At 45.5% G+C, this 22,770-nt stretch overlaps 1 protein-coding gene across 2 annotated transcripts in view; it reads left to right on the forward strand.

Annotated features, from left to right (window-relative positions):
- Positions 1-22,770, forward strand: part of LTBP3 (latent transforming growth factor beta binding protein 3) — a 542,185-nt gene that overhangs the window by 280,484 nt on the left and 238,931 nt on the right. For both annotated transcript variants that reach the window (XM_069645022.1, XM_069645021.1), the window contains exons 12-16: positions 4,053-4,178; positions 4,263-4,394; positions 5,018-5,146; positions 8,528-8,647; positions 9,060-9,185. In XM_069645022.1, coding sequence (XP_069501123.1) covers positions 4,053-4,178; positions 4,263-4,394; positions 5,018-5,146; positions 8,528-8,647; positions 9,060-9,185 — 633 coding nt within the window. The remainder of the gene's footprint in view (positions 1-4,052; positions 4,179-4,262; positions 4,395-5,017; positions 5,147-8,527; positions 8,648-9,059; positions 9,186-22,770) is intronic.

The raw sequence follows: 22,770 nt of genomic DNA on the forward strand, positions 1-22,770 counted from the left end.
AAAAGCAGCCACCATCATGGGAAAGTAACTGCACCAGTGTCCAGGATTGCAAACTCTCTTGCCACATATTGGGCAAATACTCATGACTTACTTTCCCTCTCATAATTTCCCCTCCTCCCCCCCATGTCTAGCTTTCAAAAATACTCTGCTTTGTAAAGCTAACTTGATATGTACACATACTATAGTGTCGTTCAAATATATAAATCCTTATAGAACTATGTTAGGCAAAAAGCGTACAGTTGGGGCATTATTCCCCCATCTCGACTGTGAGACTACAACTACCAGAATGCAATTCAGCAAAAGACAAAAAAATGGTCTCAGAGTGCAAAACTTTTAAGGTATGACATAACACGGTTTTAAAAAAAATAATGTGGATGCTGTGTGTTATGAGATATTTAGAACAAAGAAAACTCATGACATTCGAGACTGTGGACTGTCTCCCACCCATGCAGTAACCAGGACCGACCCTGCTTAGTTTCAAAGCGAGGAAGGAGCCAGCTCCCTTAGGCCATGTTTCTCTAAGTAGTCTAGTAAGGTGGGCTCACTTATTTGGCAACATGTCCTTAGGGGGCTGACCCCTTCCTCACTTTGAAGCTAAGCCGTGTTTGTCTCAGTTACTGCTGGGATGGGAAACCCACTGTTGCTGTACAAATATCTATTTTTTTTTAAATTATTATTGACTGGGAGACTACAACTACCAGTATGCAATTCAGGAAAAGGCAACAAATGGTCTCTGAGTGCAAAACTATCAAGGATTGACAGTAGCACGGTTTTAAAAAATAAAATAATTTGGATGCCCATTCGGTCACCCATCCATGCAGTAACTGGGACTGACTCTGCTTAGCTTCAAAGGAAGGAAAGAGCCAACCCATTCCTCTAAGTGGTCTAGTAACTTTGGCTCATTTATTGGGCAAAATGGCCTGAGGAGGCTGGCTCCTTCCTCACTTTGAAGCTAAGCTGGGTCTGTCCTGGTCACTGCATGCATGAAAAACCTGGATGGCGATCGTGTCACTGGCCATGGCCAATGATTTTTCACCACAGACATCACTATAGCTGTAAAAATATCTTTAAAAAAAATCCATAGTCCTTTATAGCCGTGAATATCAGAAAAACGGACAAAAACATGATTTCCTTTGCCCCAGGCTTTCATCAAGTCCCTCATGTGTGCCAGCTCCCCCAGTCTCCGGATGGCCTCATCACCTCCCCTGCTCTCTCCCTTTCCCCCACAACCCACACTGTTTCTGTGACGCAGTTTACTGTGAGATGTCGGCTATTCGAGGCTATAGCTGAGGTTACAAATAGCTTTGTGTTGCAAAATCAGTCCGTAGAACCCCTCCAAATCCCAAATTTCTCTTGGTGACCTCTAGCCACCCCCCACCTCTAACCTGATGGCATGTGCATGTTTTTTTACCTGTAAATAGCTTTTTCCCTGCGTTTCATTTTTCGCGTATACTCGGCTATAGCCGCGGATATCTCTCGCATCAAGAGAAAAACAAGATGGCAGTCGTTTTATTTGTAAAAAAAAACCCGCTTTTGGGTAAATCCCAGCGATATCTCTATCTATTTTTGGGAAGGTGCACCCCCTTCTCCATCAAATATTTAAAAAACTACTGCACGCAATAACACCAAACAATGCATGGATCACAAGTCAACACGCCGTGCCCAAGTTGTTTCAGACCTGGTCCAAATCCGTCCATTTGTTTGGGCTGTGCACTTTGGAAAAAATGTACCTTGTTTGTCTATGGGAAAATTATTGGGAAGTAGGCCGCACTTTTGGAAAAATACATCTTTTTTGATGCTTAATAACTTTTTAATTTGTTAACAAATCTTTACGAAACTTTGCTGTCTGGGGGGACCGCAGGTTTTTAATCTCTTTCGAAATTTCAGCCAAAACTATTACCCGAATCAAACGTTATTAACGATAGAATAAGGAGGTGTTCCTATGGGAAGCCGACTCATCTTAAATATAGGGTGGCTATCGGTACCCTATAATAAAAACATTACATTTCATACAAATAGCATCAACCATGAGGGCTAGCTGTCATTCATGTTTCTGTGTATCCATGTGGAACAAGTGAAATTACAAGCGTTCTTCTTTTTGCCCAAGCTCTAAAAATGTTACTAGATACAGCAAAAGTGGCCAAGTCGATGTCCAATAGCTTACATAGAATTAAAACATCGCTGAGATATCAAATAGATTTAAATATTGCTCCCTCATTCTTCCATAAAACAGGCATAAGAACAAGAAGTGTGTAGTATACACTTTGTTTGTGTGTGGTATACAATAATGAGGAGTAACAAAGCACAGTAAGGTAAGGAATAAAAAAAAGTATAGGCTTTAGAAATTAAGTCGGATGGTACCGGTTCAGAAGGAGCGGCAGTAGGGCTTGAGAGAGAACGGGAGTCATATCAACAGCAGAAAGGGGATGGAAAGCAGACCTAGCAGCTGAAAGAGAGGGTCAAGACTCAGGGCACGAGAAAGAACAGCTAGAAGAACGAAGAAATGTCACCATAGAAGATAAATAGTTAGCAAAGTTAGAGGCGGATAGGAATCGGAAGAGGGAGGAGATGGGATACAGTTTAGAACCTGGAACAGGTGATGACGGTGAGAAGAGGAGAAGACCAGGAACTCAGTAAAATGTTGTTGCTTAGCCAGGAATAAAGAAGAGTCATAAGAAGTATCTAGCTAGAGACATTAGAGAAGCGAGATCCTAAGGTGATTGTGTTTTCCTTCACCGACGCTCGTCCTGACATAAAAGACAACGAGAAGAAAGAAGCAAAGGGGTCATCCAATGCTGTGGTGGTTTACGTGAAGGAGGAAAGGACTTGGACATCGTTCCAAGTAGTAGCCTAGTGAGTGGCGTGGGGACTCCACAGTTATGCATGGACAGACACACTTAAACAGACACACAGCTGGGGGTGACACTAGCACATTTCAAACAATTGCACACACACAAACACAGCTGGTTTGACACCAGGCCGCCAATCACATCCCATGCACCCTTCAAATAATTGGCTGCCACCAAACCGAAAGGAATGTGGATTACGGTGTCTTGGAGACCTCACCTAAATCAAACTGTATTCCATTCATACAGAAAAACCTTTGTGAACTGTGCCTGAAACACAATCAAGGACTGCGAAGACAGTAGGCAGGTCCCAAGATTTAAAAGTTTCGGGTAACAATGCTGCTCCTCTACCGGCTGAAAGTGGCGACCATTGTTGCAAAAAAGGCTATACCACTATGCAACCACATAAAAAGTATAAAGTTGCCACCAGTCCGTAAAACACTGGCACATTGCTTAGCTGAGGAAACTCACCCAAGGACAAAATATGGCAGGTTTGTAGTATTCCTGTTCTGGTAGCCCTATGGGCTTCTAAGCCAGCACATATATAATGCCTTGCTGGAGACAAATAAAGGACCTGGACACCAAAAAGCCAACAACAAGCCTCCGGGGCTATTATTAAAGTTAGGTCAGAACACCCCCTTTGCCTCGTTTTGACTAACCATATCAGTGCTCTTCCCCATGCACTCTATGACAGGCCTATAGATGAGACAGGTTCCTACCTATAGGCTACATATGGCAACCCAGTATGAAAATGAGGGTGATCCTTCTAGTTCAATTAGTTTTGACCGGACATTTTTTCAATGCGTTTCTTAATCTTTTTGTTGCTGTAAAATGCGGAGGGAGGCCACCAGACCCCAACATTTTCACCATCCCATATTGCCTCACCTGATCCTCCACCCTACACTTTGTGGAAAACAAAATGGATACTGTTCTTGCCTTCCTGGGCTGGATGCAGGGCCAGGATCTGCCACATGAGCTCCTCAGATCCAACACTCTAAATCGTGCCCTATGATTAGGTAAGTATACTGGATTATTACGTGGTCAGCAGAACTTGTCATACATACAAGCGGGGGTGGGTAGGTCTGAAACTCATTTCTCCATAAATTAGACAGAAGTGCCCAAATTCCCACATCACCATCCCTTCTCCCCCTTAAATCTTGGTCTTTGGCAACTTGAATCAAAGTCTTTTCATATTATTATTTCCAGAGACAGATGAGTGCAAGCTGAACCGGAACATCTGTGGACACGGGGAGTGCATTTGGACTCCCTCAGGGTACTTCTGCATTTGTCACACAGGCTACCAACCACACCCCCAGAGGAGGTACTGCGTCGGTGAGTTGTGACTTGAGACCCCATGTCTCTCAGGCAACAGCAGTTCTATGCTGTCTCTAACCCTCCCGTACCTTTGTATTGCAGATGTGAACGAGTGCGAGAGTGAGCCCTGCGGCACCGGGAAAGGCATGTGCATGAACACAGTGGGCTCATACAACTGCAACTGCAATCGAGGTTATAGAGTGCAGCTGCAGCATGGCATGCGCTCCTGCATTGGTGAGTACCTAAAGGATGCTCTGATGGCTTAGCGCCTCCCTACCCATCTATTCCTTTCCTTTGAGGGTCCTGTGTATTTCCCTGTGGAGCCATGCTTGCTTCCCTGCAGAACTCAATTTGTTTCACTTTGAAGACATTTTTCCTTTTTCAGATCCCACTTCTGAGATCCACATCTTTACCTCCCTCAGCCCTCCTCCCTCGCCCCTCCACCCCCCCGTCAGATCCATGTTTGTTTCTCTTCAGGTCCACATTTGATTTCCTAGAGATACATGTCTCCTCCATTTAAGCTTGATGGATTTTTGTTCTTCAGATCCACATCTTTAGATCCATATTTCTTTCTCATGAGATACACACAGAATTCCCTTTAGATTGTTGATTACTTCCCTTCAGATCCTCATTTATTTCCCTTGCATATGAAGTGTGTTTTTTTTAATTACCTGTTTTAAGATCAATTTAATTCCCATGGAAATCCTGGTGTATTCCTTTGAGGTTCCCTTGTTTTGCCTGAGTTTCCTGCCCATCTCCCTCTACATCCACATTACTCTACTTGCAGATCTATAGTACACCTCCAGCTCCTTCTGTTTCCCAAAGGAATTATCTATTTTTGCTCTCTACTTTTGCAGACATCAACGAATGTTCCAAACCCAACATCTGTGGGGAAGGCCGCATCTGCCACAACTACCCTGGGTACTACACTTGTGACTGTTATCCTGGCTACCAGCTTAAACTAGGGCACTCCCCAATCTGTGAAGGTAAGGATGGCTTGAAAAGGGGGCATGGTCAGGTACTTGTAAGAGAGGGATCGGCACTCAGTATCTGGGCCTGCATGTAGTTCTTGGTGGCACAGATTGCCTGAACTATTCTTGCAAATATAATCCTTGTTGTGCATTTTGGGATATGTATTGGCCTAGCAACCAGGGACAAGAGACCTTTTTTTGTATCGAGCACAATAACATATATAAAAATATTGTACAAAAATAAATCACACAACGCCCTGGTTCCCTGCATATCCTAGTGGGATAGAGGAAGTTGTGTTTTCCATGCTTGGGTCCTTCCTATCATCTATCTTCCTCTCTACCTGTGGTGTTCCCCAGGGGTCTAACCTCTCACCCTGGCTTTTCAACCAATACCTGCCAACTCTCGCCCACTGCATTGCCATGTTCTGCTCAAATTTCCAGTGCTACAAAGACGACACTCAACTCATTTTCAGGCTGCCCTCGGCCACCTCCTCCCCTCTCTCATCTCTGATTGCCTAACTGCCATTCAAGATTGGTGTGCCGCCAATGATCTTTGTCTGAATGCCAGCAAGACGGAGATCCTCCTCATCAGCACACCTTCACCATCCTTTCCCCTCACTCTCTGGCCGGCTTCCCTTGGCCCTCCTCCTACCCCCACCTGCGAGGCTAAGAACCTCGGGGTCACCTTCGACTCCAACCTTTCCTTCTCCGCCCACATCTCTGAGGTCTCTAAAAAGTCTCCTACTGCACCCCCTCAGAGGTACTCTGCCCTTCCTCTCCTTCCCCCAGAAGCTCATGGTATCCCAAGCTGTGGTTCTCTCTAGGTTGGACTATTGTAACAGCCTCTTTCTAAATCTTCCTGCCTCTCCTCTCCGCCCTCTGCAACTAATCCAGAACAGGACTGCAAGACTTGTCCTTGGCCTCAAGCCCTGGGATCGTATCTCTCCAGCTCTGAAATCTCTCCATTGGCTCCCAGTGGATGCAAGGATTAAATTCAAAACCCTCGGCATTGTCCACAAGGCTTTCTGGGGCCTGGGTCCAAAATACCTTTAGCTATCCCTCTGCAAATACCTCCCCTCTCAAGCTCTTCGCTCCTCTACCTCTAACTTCCTCATGGTCAGTCGTTTTTCAAAGAAATGAGCTGGGGGTAGATCTGTCTCCGGGTGGGGCCTCCCTCTGGAACAGCCTCCCTGCCACTCTAAAACTTGAGGAGAACCATCTCTGGTTCCGGAAGCACCTCAAGACCTTCCTATTGTCTTCTGCTTTCGCTCCCCCTCGCCCCTGCTAATCTGTTCTCTCTTGACACCGTGCACCTGGCCACACTCTGTCCTCCGGGCCCAGGTACCTGCTCACCCTGCCACCCTCCCGCACTGCTTCCTGGCCGCCCCTTGCACTGGGGTCGGTGTCTGTACCCATACAGCCCCCCCTTTTTCTTCGTGCACTTAACAGACCTACCCTGTCTGCTCCCTTAAACTTAGCACTTGCAAATTGCTGGCTGCACTACCATTGTTTGTTGTCTTTATTATTTATTTATTCATTACTATTTATGTGTTTCTCCTCTGCTTCGCACTTTCCACTTCTCCCCCCTTCCATGCACTTTTCCCCGTCACCTCTCCCATCCACTTGTGCGTTCTCAATGTCACTGGGCCTAGTAAGATCGCTGTTTTGTTCTCCCCTGTTCCCCTCCCTTGCTTTGTCGGGCTCTGAAACACTTGCGTACAAGCGCGATAGAAATAAAATATCAATATCAATGCTTCATTATGACGACTCACTAACCAAAGGCACAAAGCAAAGCACACTCTATACACTGGTCAACAAACATTAATTTTCTAGCATTTCTAGAATGACTAGCATTACATGTGATTTGTGCAAAATGATTTGTTCTTTTTCATGATTCATGAAGGTCCATCTAGGTTTCATGTCTGGTGCTAGAGGTCCCGAGTACGACAGTATTCAGGTATTTAAATGTACTCAAGTAAACTGCACTAAAAACAATTCCTGCTGTTAAGATAACGTCATTCAACAGCATATAGTCTAGCCTAGACTATTTGGGGTTGGGTCCTATGTGGGAGGATGTCTATTCCCTGCAGCTGGGGATAACAAGAGCTCCAAGCTTACTCTCTTTTCTTCCAGGGTACAACTCACCCTTGGATGGGAAATATATAGCCTGATTCATGGAATTATTTGCGTGAAAAACGCAGATTTGCGCGTCTTTCTGCCCGAAAATCCCCAGACTTCAAACAGGGATTTTCGGGCACGCAAATCTGCGTTTTTCACGCAAAAAAATCTATGAATCAGGCTGATAATTGTGAATTTATAAAAGTTTAAAAATAAAATGTTGGGGGAAAATGTGTTGTGGCATAGATGTGAAATTAATAAGAGATTTGAAAATATAATGAAGTTGAAGAACTTTAATTGGAGTGTTGGGCAGGGGGTGTTTACCCCTTTAGAAGCATAGAAACAGATAGGGGAAGGGGAACGTACAGTGTAAGGTTGAGTGAATGCCTCCGGTTCTATGTGAATAAAGAAAAAAACCTTGTAAGAAGGGAACATGAAATCAAAGAAGAGATTGTAAAGGGGGGAAATGGGCAGTGAAATTACAGGAATAAATGCAGCACTGTCAAGAGGTAGAAAAGCCCAACCTACTCTCTGTCTTTCTGTCTTTCTGTCTCTTGAATAAATGTGACTGTCCAGCATCTGTATAGCCCTTTTGCCCGTCTGGGAAAATTGCTGGTAATTCCGTGACCAGGAGTATTGCCAGACCAGCAAACTACAGGTTTGCGGTGGGGGTCACTGATATACCTGCAGCAAAGAGCTCTGGGACTCCATGGAATGGGGGTTTAACGTCCTTTCCGCCTCCTGTCATATCTCAGAAATTCCGGGATATCAGGTGGCAGAAACAAACTTGTAATGACCCCCATCTTCCTTCCAAGCACTCCCCATTTCTGTAGATATGCAAATTGCCTCTGGGTGGATTGGCACTCCTATCCCCCTCTTTGTGGGTCCGGACAAATAGCTGCTCAATCTGAAATTTGATCTCTTTGTCCATCTGGCCAACTAGTACTGTGAATCGACAGCAAGGCAGCGACGTTGAGCAGTCAACAAAATACCCAAACAATTAACATGTGCAAAAGAGTGCTTCATAAAATCCCAGAGTACCATTTGGCCACTTTAAATTGTTCCCCTATATTTGTAGTCTCACAACTAGACTATTTACATTTATTGATTTCGAGATCTTGTCCCCCTACAATCTCACCTTAGAGTTCTGAAGGGAACTGAAGTTATCTCCAGTCACTAATCCAATCAAGAGGCAGGAAATGTTAAGTACGTTCGAAACAAAACATCGAGTTCCTTTATTTTATTTTAACATGTGTACATTAATGAATTTTACTCTAGATATTGATGAATGCCAGGATCCCAAAACCTGCGCTGATGGAAAATGTGAGAACATACCGGGCAGCTATAAGTGTGTCCCTTGTAATGAGGGATATTACAGCCAGGCTGGCGAGTGCAACGGTGAGTGCAGCACTCTCTATGCCCTTGACTACTTTGACGCTTGATACCGGAGCACTATTTTACTGGCTCAGCATGTTCAGTCTGGAATTGCAAATCCCGCACTGCCGTATGGATTCTGCACAGTAGTGGGAACTTGAATACTCAACTGGCCACGGGTCTATGACACCTGAACAAATAATATGGGCATGTAGACAAATGCACTAGGCATTACTCACACTGCCTTGGTGTAAGGATGCTCGTAGTAGGATGTCCTTAAAATCTTGTTACCTAATTCTCACTTCGCTCATTATATTTTCCAATTTTCTAATTTCTTCATAGTCTTTCTATAGTTTTTATTGGCCCGCTTTTTTGTGACGTACCTAATGTAGTATGCTTGTATCTGCCTTTCCCCACCGTACACCGGATGGCACAGACGTGGACGAGTGTGCTGAGGATGGCACAGTCTGCCAGAATGGCTGGTGCGAGAATATACCTGGGTCCTATCGCTGCTCCTGTCGAGCAGGTTTTGAACTATCCACAGATGCCAAAAAGTGCACTGGTAAGTAAATTGCCCTTAATCTTAATGTTTTTCTGAACTTGATCTTTCATAGTTTGGCCATGCTATCATCTTCCCATCCAGCTTCAGTGAGATGTCACGCAGCGGACATTGATCGACAAATAGGATAGACATGGGAATTTGGTTAACAAAGAATTGTATTACTAAATGTGTACAGTAGTGACCAAAATAAACAAATGGGGCTAGATTTTCAAAACATTTTTTGGCGCAAGTTATAAGTTGCATTAGCGCTAGCGCAACTCATCCCTTATGCCAAAAAAAGGAGCAGGCCTATTCACAAAGGGCATCTGAACGAGTGCAACTTGGATGCGCTGATTCAGATGCCCTTTTTCACCCCTTTGCGCATATCAAGGGGCATTTCTGTGCATTTAAAAGTGAATCCCGATTTCAGAAACGGAATGTGCAGAAATTAATTAAGCGTACTCCTGACACTAATGCATGCAAGTGGACTGTATCTCTAATAAGGGTTCCTGGTGAGCCTTGGCCATCCAGGTATAATATATGCAAAAAAACAACAAATCACCATGGCTATTATGTCACACTCCCCACCTTTAGTTTTTTAGACCAGTATCAGAGTTTTTCAATTTCTCGTAAAAACATTGTTTTTTATTTTGTACCGAAACAACACATATATTCTTTTTTTTTTTTAAACAATGCATTTCTACACATTCGTTAGCCACAGCAGAGCCTTCACTCAATGTTTTAAACAATGATAACAACACATATCTATTTCAGACAGAAGATCCAGACCCTGGTATTTTCCAGTGTCCTATTTCAATTCCTTTTATTCTTTTGTGTTAAACCTGCCCTAACGTAAGCAGTGCTGTTGGTAGCTGTATATAAAAGGTCAACAGGGTGTGTTTCGGCCATCTCTTCACCCACTGCGGTGTCACAAGTATTCAGCCTTCATCAGGACGAAATACAGTTTCTAGCATACACAGCCAAATCTGTATTGTGTCTTATTTACTAGTAGCCCAGCAAAATCATCATTCGGGGAAATCCCCATGTGCAGAGCAATTTCCAATCAATGGATGTACTCAGTGCGGCTACCTTACAAAAGTAGGCTTCGTCACAGAACTATAAGTAGCCTGCGGTCAGGTATGGTAGTTCACAGAAAGCTGTTCTAGGTATGGAAGTGCTGGTCCCTGTCCATGTGATTATTAGTTAGCTCACAACCAGATCCTCCGGCATTGTGTTGCGGTTACGGCACCCGTTTGCTAATGCAAGTGGACTGGACAGTGCATCGTTGAGCCACTGCCCAGCCCCTCCTGAAAGGAGCAGGTCACCTATTTTTATTTTATTGTTTAAAGTGAGAGCAGCAGAGCGCCGTTCAAGGTTTGAGCAGCCAGCATTTGGGTTGGCATCTTTTTAACAGTAGCCCAGTACTGTGAGTTGCGTTCTGTGAGTCTATTGGAATTAGTCCATGTTCATGAGTTGTTGAAAAAGCCATGTTTTGATGAGAGTTTTGCGAAATAGAACAATTGTGGGTACATTCCAAGTCGATACTGGGATTGAGTTCCATAGGGTGGGTGTGTGACAAGAGAAGGGTTGTTTGCGGTTCTCCTCTTTGCAGAAGAGTTGTGATTCAAGCCAGATGGTCGATTTGCTGCACAAGGAGCGGTGCCCAGCAAAAATGTACAGGTTAGCTGGCAGGTACGCTAATGTGTTACCAGTGACTGCTTTGTGGATGATGCATGCAGTCTTGAACAGTATCCCGGCCTGGAGAGGAAGTCAATATAGTTTGCGTGGGATGGGAGTGATTGAGTCACATTTGCACGCACCCGTAATAAAACGTGCTGCACTGTAGTGGACTGCTTTTAGGGGAGCCAAATGAAAGACTGGGAGCCCTGTCAGGTGGGCATTTCCCCCATCGATGTGCGAGATCGCAATGGCCTTCACTACAGTCCGAAAGGCCTGTAGCAGAATGAAGGGTTTGCTTTTGTAAAGGGTGGAGATTTGGAACTAGGCTGTTTGGGCCTTCTTGCCTATTTGTTTCTGGAAGGGCAGGCTGAGGCGAAGCCTAAGGATTTTGCTGAATCAGAGAATTGCAGATTAAATCCTTCTAGGCGCATGTCTTTGAGCAATTGTTGGCCAAGTTGTTGTTTAGCAGGGGGACTGATGAGGATGAATTAGATCTTGGCTGGGTTAAGTTAAGAATTGACTTTGAGAATAAGTGACCAGTGCAAATCTGAAACTTGCGCACATGAAACAATCACATTCTCTACCCTCCTTTTATTTGCGCTACCTTTTGAAAACCTGGCCCATAGTGTCTTAATTAAACTAAATGTTTCCAGGGTGATTCATCTCCTCAGTGGGGCAGCAGTCCTGCACCCTTTTTTCCCACCTTTCTATGGGTCTTTTCTCATGTGTTCGCAGTTTGTGGTTTAAGGTTTCACATACCCTGTTTCCTACAGTTCTCAGGGTCTTTTCTCCTTGACTCCCAGCACCGTGATTGGAGCTTTGTGGGTGGATTCCATAATAAGGGTAATGAGTGTTAGGGAGGTTTATCATTATTGTGCTTCATCCCCTCTCCTAGTAAGACCCCAGCACTTTCTGCCAGACTGCTGGACCTTTTTCTCTAAATCCTGAATGAGTGGAGCCGTTTTCCACTCATTCATTCTTGTGGACTCTTTGAACTACAGTTAGCAAGATTGAGCTAGGATACAGGATAGAGCGATACTTGGTGTCTCCCCCAAAACTCTATAATCTGAGAAATTGGCGCACACCACCTTCAGTGAAGTGCCAAAGGGATACTTAGTATGCCCCTTCTCTCTGCTCCTGTGAAGTTTTAATCACATAGACAATCACCTAGTTATGGCTGGTGGCAGTGGATGTTTTCTACCAACTATTGTGTATTTTATATACCGCAGGCTATGTCCATAGCCCCGGTACTGCACAATAGGGGCACCCAAGTACCAACTTGGGGCCTCCCTTCTTTCTTGCCATTACTAGCGTGGTTGTTCTTTGTTAGCCCTTCTACCATTCTGGGAGGAGGAGGTATGTGTGTGCATTTTGCCTTTGGCGCGAACCAGTAGGTATCCCTGCCAAGGCTCCAGAGTGTATGGGAAGGCAGGAAGTGGGGGAGGACTCCTCCACCGTCCTGTCCTTTGTCTGCCAGAGTGCCTGAATAGGATCAGCTCCCAAAGGGGGAATGGCTGTCCTGATTGGACAGCCAAACACCCCTTTCTTTAAAATGCTGAGAGAGATTGCAGAGGGGTGTTGAAAACTGTATGAAAGGTGAGGCTTCTGGAGTGCAGAGCAAGTGGATCACTGGAAACAGAAGTAACCAAAGAAGAAGACAACCAGAGACGCCTGCAGACCCTTTGCAACACTGTGAAGCGGTCCCTGCTGTCTTGACCCCGTTTTCTATGCAACAGAGGAGCTCCACAGAGGATGACTCCTTCCCTTTGTCTGGTGGGAACAACCGGTCCTAAATTGAACTTTGAAACAAGCCATCACCCAAGGTCTTAGGAGTTTCCAGAGCTGCGGAACCTTTAAGGATACTCCAGAGATCCGATCCAACTCACCCAAACCACCTCACCAGAGTGTGGGACTGCAGGAAGCGACGAAGATTGACTGGGTGATCCATGTTCTTTGTTCGTGTGACTGAAAAGGTGCCAAAACCACAGATATGATATGATAGTTTATTTGTATAGCGCCTATACACAATGTGTTTCAAAGTGCTTAAAGGCAAGAGAGGGAACAAGGGAAAAATACAAACAGTGAACATTCTTACAAGGCCTTGAACAATAAGAATGTGAAATTTACTATCGTACTCAGCCTGGCGACATTTCAGATAGTGCTGGCGACATTTCAGATAGTGCAAGAGCTAAGACACAGATAAGGGAGGGAGGAGGTGGTTGGGAAGGGAAAAGGAACAGGCAGGCGTCTAACGTACTAGGCCTGATGACATTTCTGTAAGAGCTGGAGGATTACAAGAACAGTGGGTGAAAGGGAAGAGAAGGAAGGAGAGGAACAAAACAAGCGACTATCATACTAGGCCTGACGACATTTCAGATAGTGCTGGAGAGGAAGGGGGAGGAAGAGAAACGAGAGGGGGGCGACAAACAATGTAGTTTTTATACTATGTCCAAGGACAATTCTGATAGAGTAAGTACACAGAGGAAGGGAAAGGGGGAGAGGAGAAAGGGAAAAGGAAGAAGGGGAGAAGAGGAGAGAACAGAGTGAGCAGTGAGAGAGAGTGGAGAGGCAAGTGGGGAGAGACTAATGCAGTTGCAGAGTCCGTGATAACACGTAATGTTGCAGGGAACAGCGAAGGTACAACAGGATTCAGGATGAAAATGGCACAGCATGATACAAGAGTCGAGAGTCCACAAGGTCAAAACCAAGCATTTTCAACAACACAGTGATGCGAGAGCAATAGTGTATCAAGACCAAACTCCTGCAGTGGTATGATGTAGGGGGGCGCAGAGGGAGAGGACTAAGAGGGATGGGAAGCAGGATAGACAGGAGTAAGAGAAGGCAGGAAACAAAAGCAAACGAGAAGGGGGAGGGACCATGAGAACGGCATACAACATTACAGCATGCTTACCTGCTATCTGAGCAGGGGTTCAGGCCCTGGGTCCTCCTGGTCTCAACAGGTCCAAAAAGGAATTGCCCTTTTCTTTCTCTGCCCTTCGCTTCGGATGCCCGGGCGAGAGACACCCTTGATCTAAGAGTTAAGAGAAGGAAGGAAGAGGTAGGGCTAAGAAGGTGGGTGGTGCTTAGGCCAGGTGACCTAGACCCACTTGCACCTGCTCCCCATCTGCAAAGGAAGAGAGACTAGAGGGCTCCTTAAGTGGGGAAAAAGAGGGGCAACCAGGAAGATACCAGATGAGTGGGGCTGAGGCCAGGTGACCTAGACCCACTTGTACCTGCTTCCCCTTTGCAAAGGAAGAGAGGCTGGAGGGCTCCTTATGTGGAGAAAAAGAGTAGCAACCAGGAAGGCACCAGGGGGGCAGGGCTTAGGCCAGGTGACCTAGACTCGATTGCACCTGCTCCCCATCTGCAAAGGAAGAGAGGCTGTTCCTTAAGTGGGGAAAAAGAGCAGCAACCAGGAAGGCACCAGGTGGCCGGGGCTAAGGCCAGGTGACCTAGACCCGATTGCACCTGCTCCCTATCTGCAAAGGAAGAGAGGCTGTTCCTTAAGTGGGGAAAAAGAGAGGCAACCAGGAAGGCACCAGGTGGCCGGGGCTTAGGCCAGGTGACCTAGACCCCTTGCACCTGCTCCCCATCTGCAAAGGAAGAGAGGCTGGAGGGCTCCTTAAGTGGGGAAAAAGACTGGTAAGCAGAAAGGAGCCTGGTGGGCGGGGCTTAGGCCAGGTGACCTAGACCCACTTGCACCTACTCCCCCTTTACAAAGGAAGAGAGGCTGGAGGGCTCCTTATGTGGAGAAAAAGAGCAGCAACCAGGAAGGCACCAGGTGGGCGAGGCTTAGGCCAGGTGACCTAGACCAACTTGTACCTGCTCCCCATCTGCAAAGTAAGAGAGGCTGGAGGGCTCCTTAAGTGTGGAAAAAGAGCGGCAGCCAGGAAGGCACCAGGTGGGCAAGGCTTAGGCCAGTTATCATAGACCCACTTGCACCTGCTCCCCCATCAGAGTGAATCAAGAAGTTGCTGAAAGTCGTGCCACAGGACCCCCTCGAGACTGCTACTGGAAGACACTGTCCAGCCTTTCGTCACCAGACCAAGGAAAACGGAAATCGGGTCCAGAGGTGCCACATCGTGGAGGAGCCAACACAAACACTTTTTTCAAATTCAAGATACTGTGGGGAAACAGGTATTGCTCACCTGATTTCGAGAAGCCGCTCCAGAGTGTTGGAGTGCACTGAGAGGTGTCCAGGGCAACTCCCTCTTAATTCTGACCCAATCTGCTGCTTGTGTCCCCTTTACGAGTCTGTTTTTCGGAGCAGGAGCTCTTCATTATTTGCAGTTTGCCAAGACTTCAAGCCCTCTCCGAACTGCCTTTAGCTAGGGTTGCTTTTTCTGGACTTAAAGGACTTGTCAGGCAAAGAAACAGTCTCTAGAACCTTGAACTAAGCTCATGTTGCACTAACCACTTATTTTCCTTCCTTTAACTAACTTTTCTATATGTGTTTGCAGAGTAAATGCATTACTTTATAACCTGTTGAAAACCGCATGAATGCGCAATTACCGATGATACGGAATCCTTGTCTTTTCCCTTTCAAACATTGCTACTAATGTAACCACAAACACAAAAGTGAAAGTGCCATTTGCAGTGTATTATCTAGTATTCCAAAGTGTTCTAATGTTACCGTCTGAAGTATTTAAAGTGATTCTTGTGTAAATATAATAAATATATATCTTTTACTGAACTCTATGTGTAAGTGCTTTTTTGCTGTGTCTCCCTAGCTAAGATTTGGAGTACTTGCCTACAGCTCACATCGTCCTGTTAAGATAAGCCTGACTGCTCTGCCATACTACCATGGTCCTAAGGTAGTACGGACTGATACTAAGAGTTGGAGATTTACAAACCACTGGGATAGCTTACTAAAGTCTAACTACCAATAGGACTTTTGGAAAACTCCCCTAACAATGAGAGGCAAGCCTTCAAAGAGGGATTTTAACTAGAGGAGAACAGGAGATTGCCCTAACGCTGGTACAGGGTTCTCACTAGGTTCCCCTCTTCCTTGTTCTCTGTCAGGGTTGTGATCCTTCAGCCACCTGCTCCAATCTCTCTCTCTGCTGTGATGAATCTGGGCAACTCATCCCTTCTACCCAGAGGGGTGCCACCCCTTTTGAGGCTAGGTAGGTGAGCCTGCTACGCAAGACCCTTGCTAGGGGTCTGGGCAAGCGAGGCCTCACTTGGAGTGACTCCTCTTGGGGAAAAGGACTTTCCGGAGCAGAACTCCCATCCAAACCACCTGATCTGCATATATGGATGTGGAAAAGACTTTAATATCTCCTGCAACAACTATATTGTACAAAGATCCTTCTTTACATGTATTGGCTACAGGCATTGCTGAACACAGCCTGAAAGCCACAGTCAGCAAAGAAGGACACTGTTCTGTTTATTCCTCTGATGAGTATAAGAGAGGAAACTCCTATGGAGGGAAGAGAACTGCTACGCAGAGGTGAGCCTCCGCATCATTGATGTCCTGGCGGGGCGGATCCACACTGGGCCGCAAAGCCAGTGGCTGCAGAGAGGGCGAGCAAGCGGTGAGCCGAGCGCGTGAGGATTGGCATTCTACCTGATCGAGGAGCCGAGGTTGGAGATGGAGCAGAGATGGAAATACTCACGTCTCATCTGGTGGTGCAACCACAAATGAGCTGTGGTTGGCCAGTAGGCCGGTAAGAGACGCTGAGACCATATCGTTTGAGGTAACCCGAGTAGCCACAGGGAAAGCCGAGGTTATAGGAGCCTGAGAAACCCAACAGAGAACATATTGTTACAAGGTACGAATGTGGTGATTAACGGCTGAGAAAGCTATCAACGTTACGGGAGCCTGAGAAACCAGAGTGTGCAAATACCCTATGAAATGTGGTTTGATAAAAATATGGACATTGTAAATGACCGCTGGGAAAGCTATCAAGGTTACAGGAGCCTGTCATGACTGCGCCACTGAAGCACTTATTGGAACCCTTTGTGGAATATTTGCAACTCATTCATCACAAACTACATATCCCTAATTGCAGCTTGTGGCAGTTCTCATTCCCTGGCTATTCCTATGCAGCAGTCTGAGAACCACAATCCCAAGAAGCCTTAGAGATCAGTTCTGCTTTCCCTTTCCCAGGACCATAGAGGGAGGAGGCAGATTACCTTCATTTGTGGTGCTCCAGGTGCTGCTAATAAGTCTGCTACTTCACAGGGCGGTCAGTATTTAAGCAGCTGCCTGAGTTCACTCCCAGCCCTTTGTGCTTTGATCCTTTGATTTCTACTGTTTCCTGTTGCTTCCAGAGCCTGCTCCTGTTCCGGTGCCCTGTGCTCCCTGCCTTGCAGCCCTGCTACTCTACCTACCATCCCCTTAACGTCTGCCTTGCACCTCTGTGCTTCCTGCACTGCATCCCTGCTGCCCTGCTTGAAGTCTTCTGTTCCCTGTGCAGCCCTTACTCTCTACCACCTATTATCTTGTTCCTTGCCTGAAGTTCATTGTTCTATGCCCATAGTCTGTGTTACCTGCCTTTAGCTTCCAAGTTTCCAGCCCTGAGTTCCTTGTTATGTCTGCAGTCCTGCCCTTCCGATTCCAGTACAGATTTACAGTTTCTTGAATTTCTTGTTACCAATTTACAGCTCAGTCCTGTTTTTTCTTGTCCAGAGTTTCAGTCCTGAGTTTTCTTGTTCCTGGTCTATAATTCAGGCCACTGTTCCTTGATTTCTGGTACTTAGTTTCTAGTCTGCAGTTCCATTATCCTGTACGATTGCACTTAGATTCCTTTAATCTTGCTTTTCCTCTTTCATTCCTGGTCTGTGTCCTGAACCTTACTTACTTTGACTTCCTATTCTTCCCTTGATATTTCTGTTAATGTTCTTGTCCTCACTTATGCTTGTGTAATTCCTTTGTTTAGAGTTTGGCTGCTGGGTTTCCCAGCAGGCAATCTCTGCCCCTTTCCTTTGTCTCAAGACAGAATGTGAGCTGTAAGGATGTTACATAGAGGTCTACAATCACAAGTATTCAAATAAACTCTTACACTCGAGATTTCTTGGTTAAACACATATTAATCTATTCAACAGTCAGTTATAAGTATTTGCCAAAGTTCTCAGAGGTAGTTTGTAAAAGAATCATATGTTGGGTCACAAGCTGACTAGGTCTGCAAGTTCCCAAAGTTCCAAGCACTTTTGCAATGAGAGGTAAGTTCTCTCGGTCAGGTTTTCACAGTCCCATACAAAGAAGAAAAAGATGCCGCTGAAGACTTCTGTTCCTGGCAGTTCCTGCAATTATCGCTGTTCCTGAGCCTCAGTCATGACGACAAGAGGGAGGACGTCGGGGGACTCCTGCATTTGGACTGGTCAAAGCTGGCACTTGGCAAATCTTCAATTCCGGTAACTGTAGTCAAGCACACAAACTGGTGTCCCTCCCTGGTTATTCGGTTTCTTGCAGCACTCTGAGGAAAATACAACCAGCTCCGAGAATGGTATCCAGGTGGCCTACGAGTTGATTGGTCCCACCAACTCAAAGGGAGAAGTCGTCCTTGCAGGGCTTCTCTGTCGAGATGAACTTGGCGATTTGGATCTGCAGCAAGCCTTCACCGGGCAAACCAACAGTCCAGGCATTGCAGCAGCCATCCTCTTCAAGCTCATCTTCGGTTCTTTCGTTCCAGTGGTCGACTCTGCCTTCCAAGCCAAGAGACTCGCCTTTTATCCAGTTCCCTCCCATTTATTACAGCCTTGCTGCCACTCACCCAGCAGGGTGGCTGTTCTTGCCGGACAGTCAGCCAGCCAATCATGCCAGAGTGCATTTGGGTCTCCTAGGAGACTAAGCGAAGGGAGTTTCGGGCACCTCCCTCACTTTAGTGCCCACCCCAGACACTTGGGCGCCAGAGGTGGTCTTCAGTCTTGAAGCTCGCCAAGGCGATGAAACAAAGGGACCAAACCTGGTTTGGCGCGCAGAGACAAACTCTAGAAGGACCTTTCCAAAAAGAAATGGCGAAAAAAGAAGACCGGGACCTGTTTAAACAAAGGGGGCTCAGACACCATCTTGAAAAACATGGCTCTCGCGATTTAACGCTACCGGTGTTCGCGGTCGGGAAAAATCATGGTAGTTCATTGTAAAACCACTGTCACCAGCCATTTCGATAGGAAAGGTTAGCATTTGACTGCTACATGAGTATCTAGACACAGGGGATACTAGGTATCCCCTCCAGCACTCTATTGTAAGATAGGGTGTGATGGGTCTAGGAATTTGAAAAGACTAGTAAAGTCAATTTCACTTTACATTCTCTGGGAAACAGTAGTTTATCCCAGAGAAGGTATTTAAACCTTGGGAAAGCCTGAAATGCTTCCCTGTGCCACTGCACTGAGGATGCTGTGTGATACACATGAAAAGATGATGCCAATGGGGTTGTCTAAAACTCCATAATCAAAGAACACAAGAGTAAAACACACATCAAAATACATGAAAGAGTGGGAAAAAAGGGTCACACTTTCTCCAGGTAAAGAAATCAAGTCCTCAAAATTCAGCAAAGTTGCTGGAGGTCTGTAAGGTGAAGAATATTAGCACATTTTTGAGAATTCTCCCTAACACTCCTTCACTTCCTGGAAGATACCCAATGTGTTCCTCCTTCACACTTTTCTCTCACCTGCTTTTCCAACTTCCCATGGTTTCTCCTCCCGTTCACTACCTTCAATACTTCAATGCCCCCTCTGTTTCAATCTCCTGTTCTTTCCTTATCTATCCATCCTCAACCATTTATTTCAATAGCTGTTTAACCTCCGCCCCACTTTCACCACTTTGGGCCCCTCTGTCACACCCCGTAAAATAGTCCAAATCTCTTCAAACTCTCCCACCATGTTCACCCCTTTGAGCCTGTATCTCACAACACAAGTCTTTTTCGACGTTCCCATCTTCTTCACCCCTTTTTGCCACTTCTACACCACTTTGGGCACTTTACCTACCTAAAACCAAAACTGTTCTCTATGTCTCCCCTCTCGCTGCTACCTTTTCGATCTTCCTTCCCCCAGCCTCCCAGGTACACCTCCATCCTGCCCACTGAGATTATTAACACCTTGTAGGTGTGCCTTTACTCTGCCTACTAGGTCTTTCCTGTACCTGCTCTTTCCTCCTTACCCAAGCCTTCCGGGTCCCTCCTCCAACCTTCTGCCTCCTGCTCTTCCCAGGTTCCAGAGGCTCTGCTCCAGTCAACTGCCCTCAGCTCCTTTCCCAGCTGCTTGTCTTCCGCTCACCACCTAGCTCCGAAGCAACTCTCCCTTCTTCCGCAACCACCTATTAACCGAGTCCTTGAGGTTTCATGGGATTTTGGAACCTCTGTGAAACCACCCTTTGGTGGAATGGGGATCAAGTGAGGCCATTTTGCATGAGGAACTTAGGAGTCGTAGTTCTCTGGGCCTAGATAGATCTGGTCAGCAGCTTTGAGAACCAGGTCGACCATGCTGGAGTGCCCGACTCCCTCTTGTTCTTTACACTGTTAGCTGGCTAACTCAGGTCCCCCTATTGGTTTCTTGGTTCAGCTGAATCACAGAGCAAATTCATCACCAACAAAAGGTGAGCCAAGCCTTCCGGCAATGCGGGCCATCAGGAACATTGCTCCTCGATTTTCATAATGGGACCAGAGTGACAATCGTTATTCTATGACGAAGTGCCCCGCGATACTACCATCCACCAACTCAGATAAACGGGGCACTTCGACACAGAGCATAATATAGGGAAGATTCCATCGGATAATCACGCTTCTGTAATAAAACTACCTACAAGCATGTATATTTTCTGTGAGTCTTCCAAGATCCTCATCATGAGAATGGGAGATACTCTAAGCATGTGACTCTTTGGAATGAGCCCAAAAAACACTGCAGTGAATTTAACCTCGAAGCAATTATTTTTGTTGAATTTTTGTTTTTTATTAATTATATATTGTAAGCGTGTAGAAGTAGGACTCAGACACAGTGGGCTCATGTTGGTTGTGTGATGAATCCTGTCTAAATTCTCCTCCCAGGTGGCCAGAAGGCAACTGTTACCTGATCCTAACCCGGGGGTGCTACTAGCTGGGTGGATCACCTGGGAGGAGAAGGCCACCAAGGGAATGGGATGACTCTGCTAGGAATGTGGTATTCATCCTCTTTGGAGGATGAGACTTGCATGGTACCGGAATACCTAATGGATTCTTGTCAGAGTAAGGCTTCCCTTCCTGAAGTTACACCAATTGTCAGTTGTAAAGACCCTTATGGTCAGCCTAAAAATTGTACATATAAGAATCAGAGAATTGATACCATTACTACTGATAGTTGTAATTGCACCTTAGGTTGGAATTATGAAAAACAATTAGTCATCTCTTTGGAAGCCTCTCCTAAAAATACCTTGGGTACAACATCTAATCAGAGAGAAATAAATAAGGTTAGAAGAAATCAGAACATTAGCAACTTTGAATATTTAAGACCACTCAGGTGCAGGCCGTGAGGAGGAATAAATTGCAGCAATGTAAGCAGCAGAAGCGAGCGCGAGAAGACACCGGTACTGCCGCTGTTTGTTCAGCGTGTCACAGAGCTGAGAGGGTTGTTAATGCTGGGAGTCCAAGTTGCAGAGATCGCCAACAGGAAGCGGTAGCAAGACCAGCTGTCCTGTGGGAGAGGAAGGCTCTCCCGACTCTGTGGCTCACTCAGGTGATTGGAGGTCACCGCAGCACTTGAGAAGCGAAGCAGGCTTCTCTGGCAGAAAGGGCAAGCAACGTGGATATAAGCAGTGTTGTTGGATGCCCAGTTCCCAAAGAGAAAAGAAGTGGAAGAGTCAGCAGGTCAATCGGAGGCGCAGAGGAAAACCGGTGAGTTGGCCTTCACAAGGTAACCCTGGTCTCTATATTAGACCGTTGATACTAAGTAACAATTTTGAATAGAGTGAAATTAAGTCAACATAAAGCTTACCTTGAGAGAGAACATGCAGAGGCATATTGTAACCCCGTTGCTAAGGGGAAGAGGGGATAGAATTATTTTGAATACTGAACTAATGTATGAAAGTATAACGCTTACACTAAGAAAGATTGAGCAGAGACACATTGTAACCCTAATGTTAAAGTGAAGAGGGGACTAGGGGACCAATTGTTTTGAATACCAAACTAATGAAGTAGAACAATATTGGCACAAACATTGTATTAAAAAGGGCCTACATCCAGGCACGGGTATCAGGTGCCTCCAACAACAATAAGCGAAGGAGTGCAAACAAGATCAAAGAACCTAAAGAATGACAACAACAAAAACATACTAGTCAACCTCACGGATTTGGACCCTTCACCCAACCTTGTGCGGGCTCTCAATAAAGGGCTAACCGTTTGCCCCTATCAGACTACTTCACACTAAATACAGATCTTTATCGATTTTGCAGAAGGCTAAAGCTTAAAAAATACTTCTCACAAAATTTAAAAACCAGAAAACAAGTGGAGACTAAAATTCCCTCCAAATTAACAGTATCCCATATTGAGAACACAGCCCAACTACTAAATATTGGAGAAGAAGAAAATATTCATACTCTGGACACAGTAACAGCAGAAATTGATATAAACATAGATCTAAGTGAAACAACTACCTTAAGACCCAAATCTAACTTCACACCCCACCTGACACAAGAAAATGTGATAGATCTATTCTTTAAAGCAACTACTCAAGAACTACGTAAGAACTACCTAACAGGAAAACCTCAAAAAATTAAATGCAATTTGACCTTGAAAGAAAAAAGAGAAGTTGCATATCTAAGTAAGAATGGAGAAATTATTGTCAAAAAGCCGATAAAGGCAGTAACATTGTTCTGATGAAAACAAATAATTACCTAAGAGCAGCAGAAGAACATCTAAATATGGAAAACTGCTATAAAAAACTAAGTTCCAAACCAATTCAACAATTGGTCGAAGATTGGAACCTTATAACAATGCATTGGACAGATCTCAAC

This window comes from Ambystoma mexicanum, chromosome 2p (assembly GCF_040938575.1).
Source record: "Ambystoma mexicanum isolate Mex_15411 chromosome 2p, UKY_AmexF1_1, whole genome shotgun sequence".
NCBI classification, from domain to species: Eukaryota; Metazoa; Chordata; class Amphibia; order Caudata; family Ambystomatidae; genus Ambystoma; species Ambystoma mexicanum.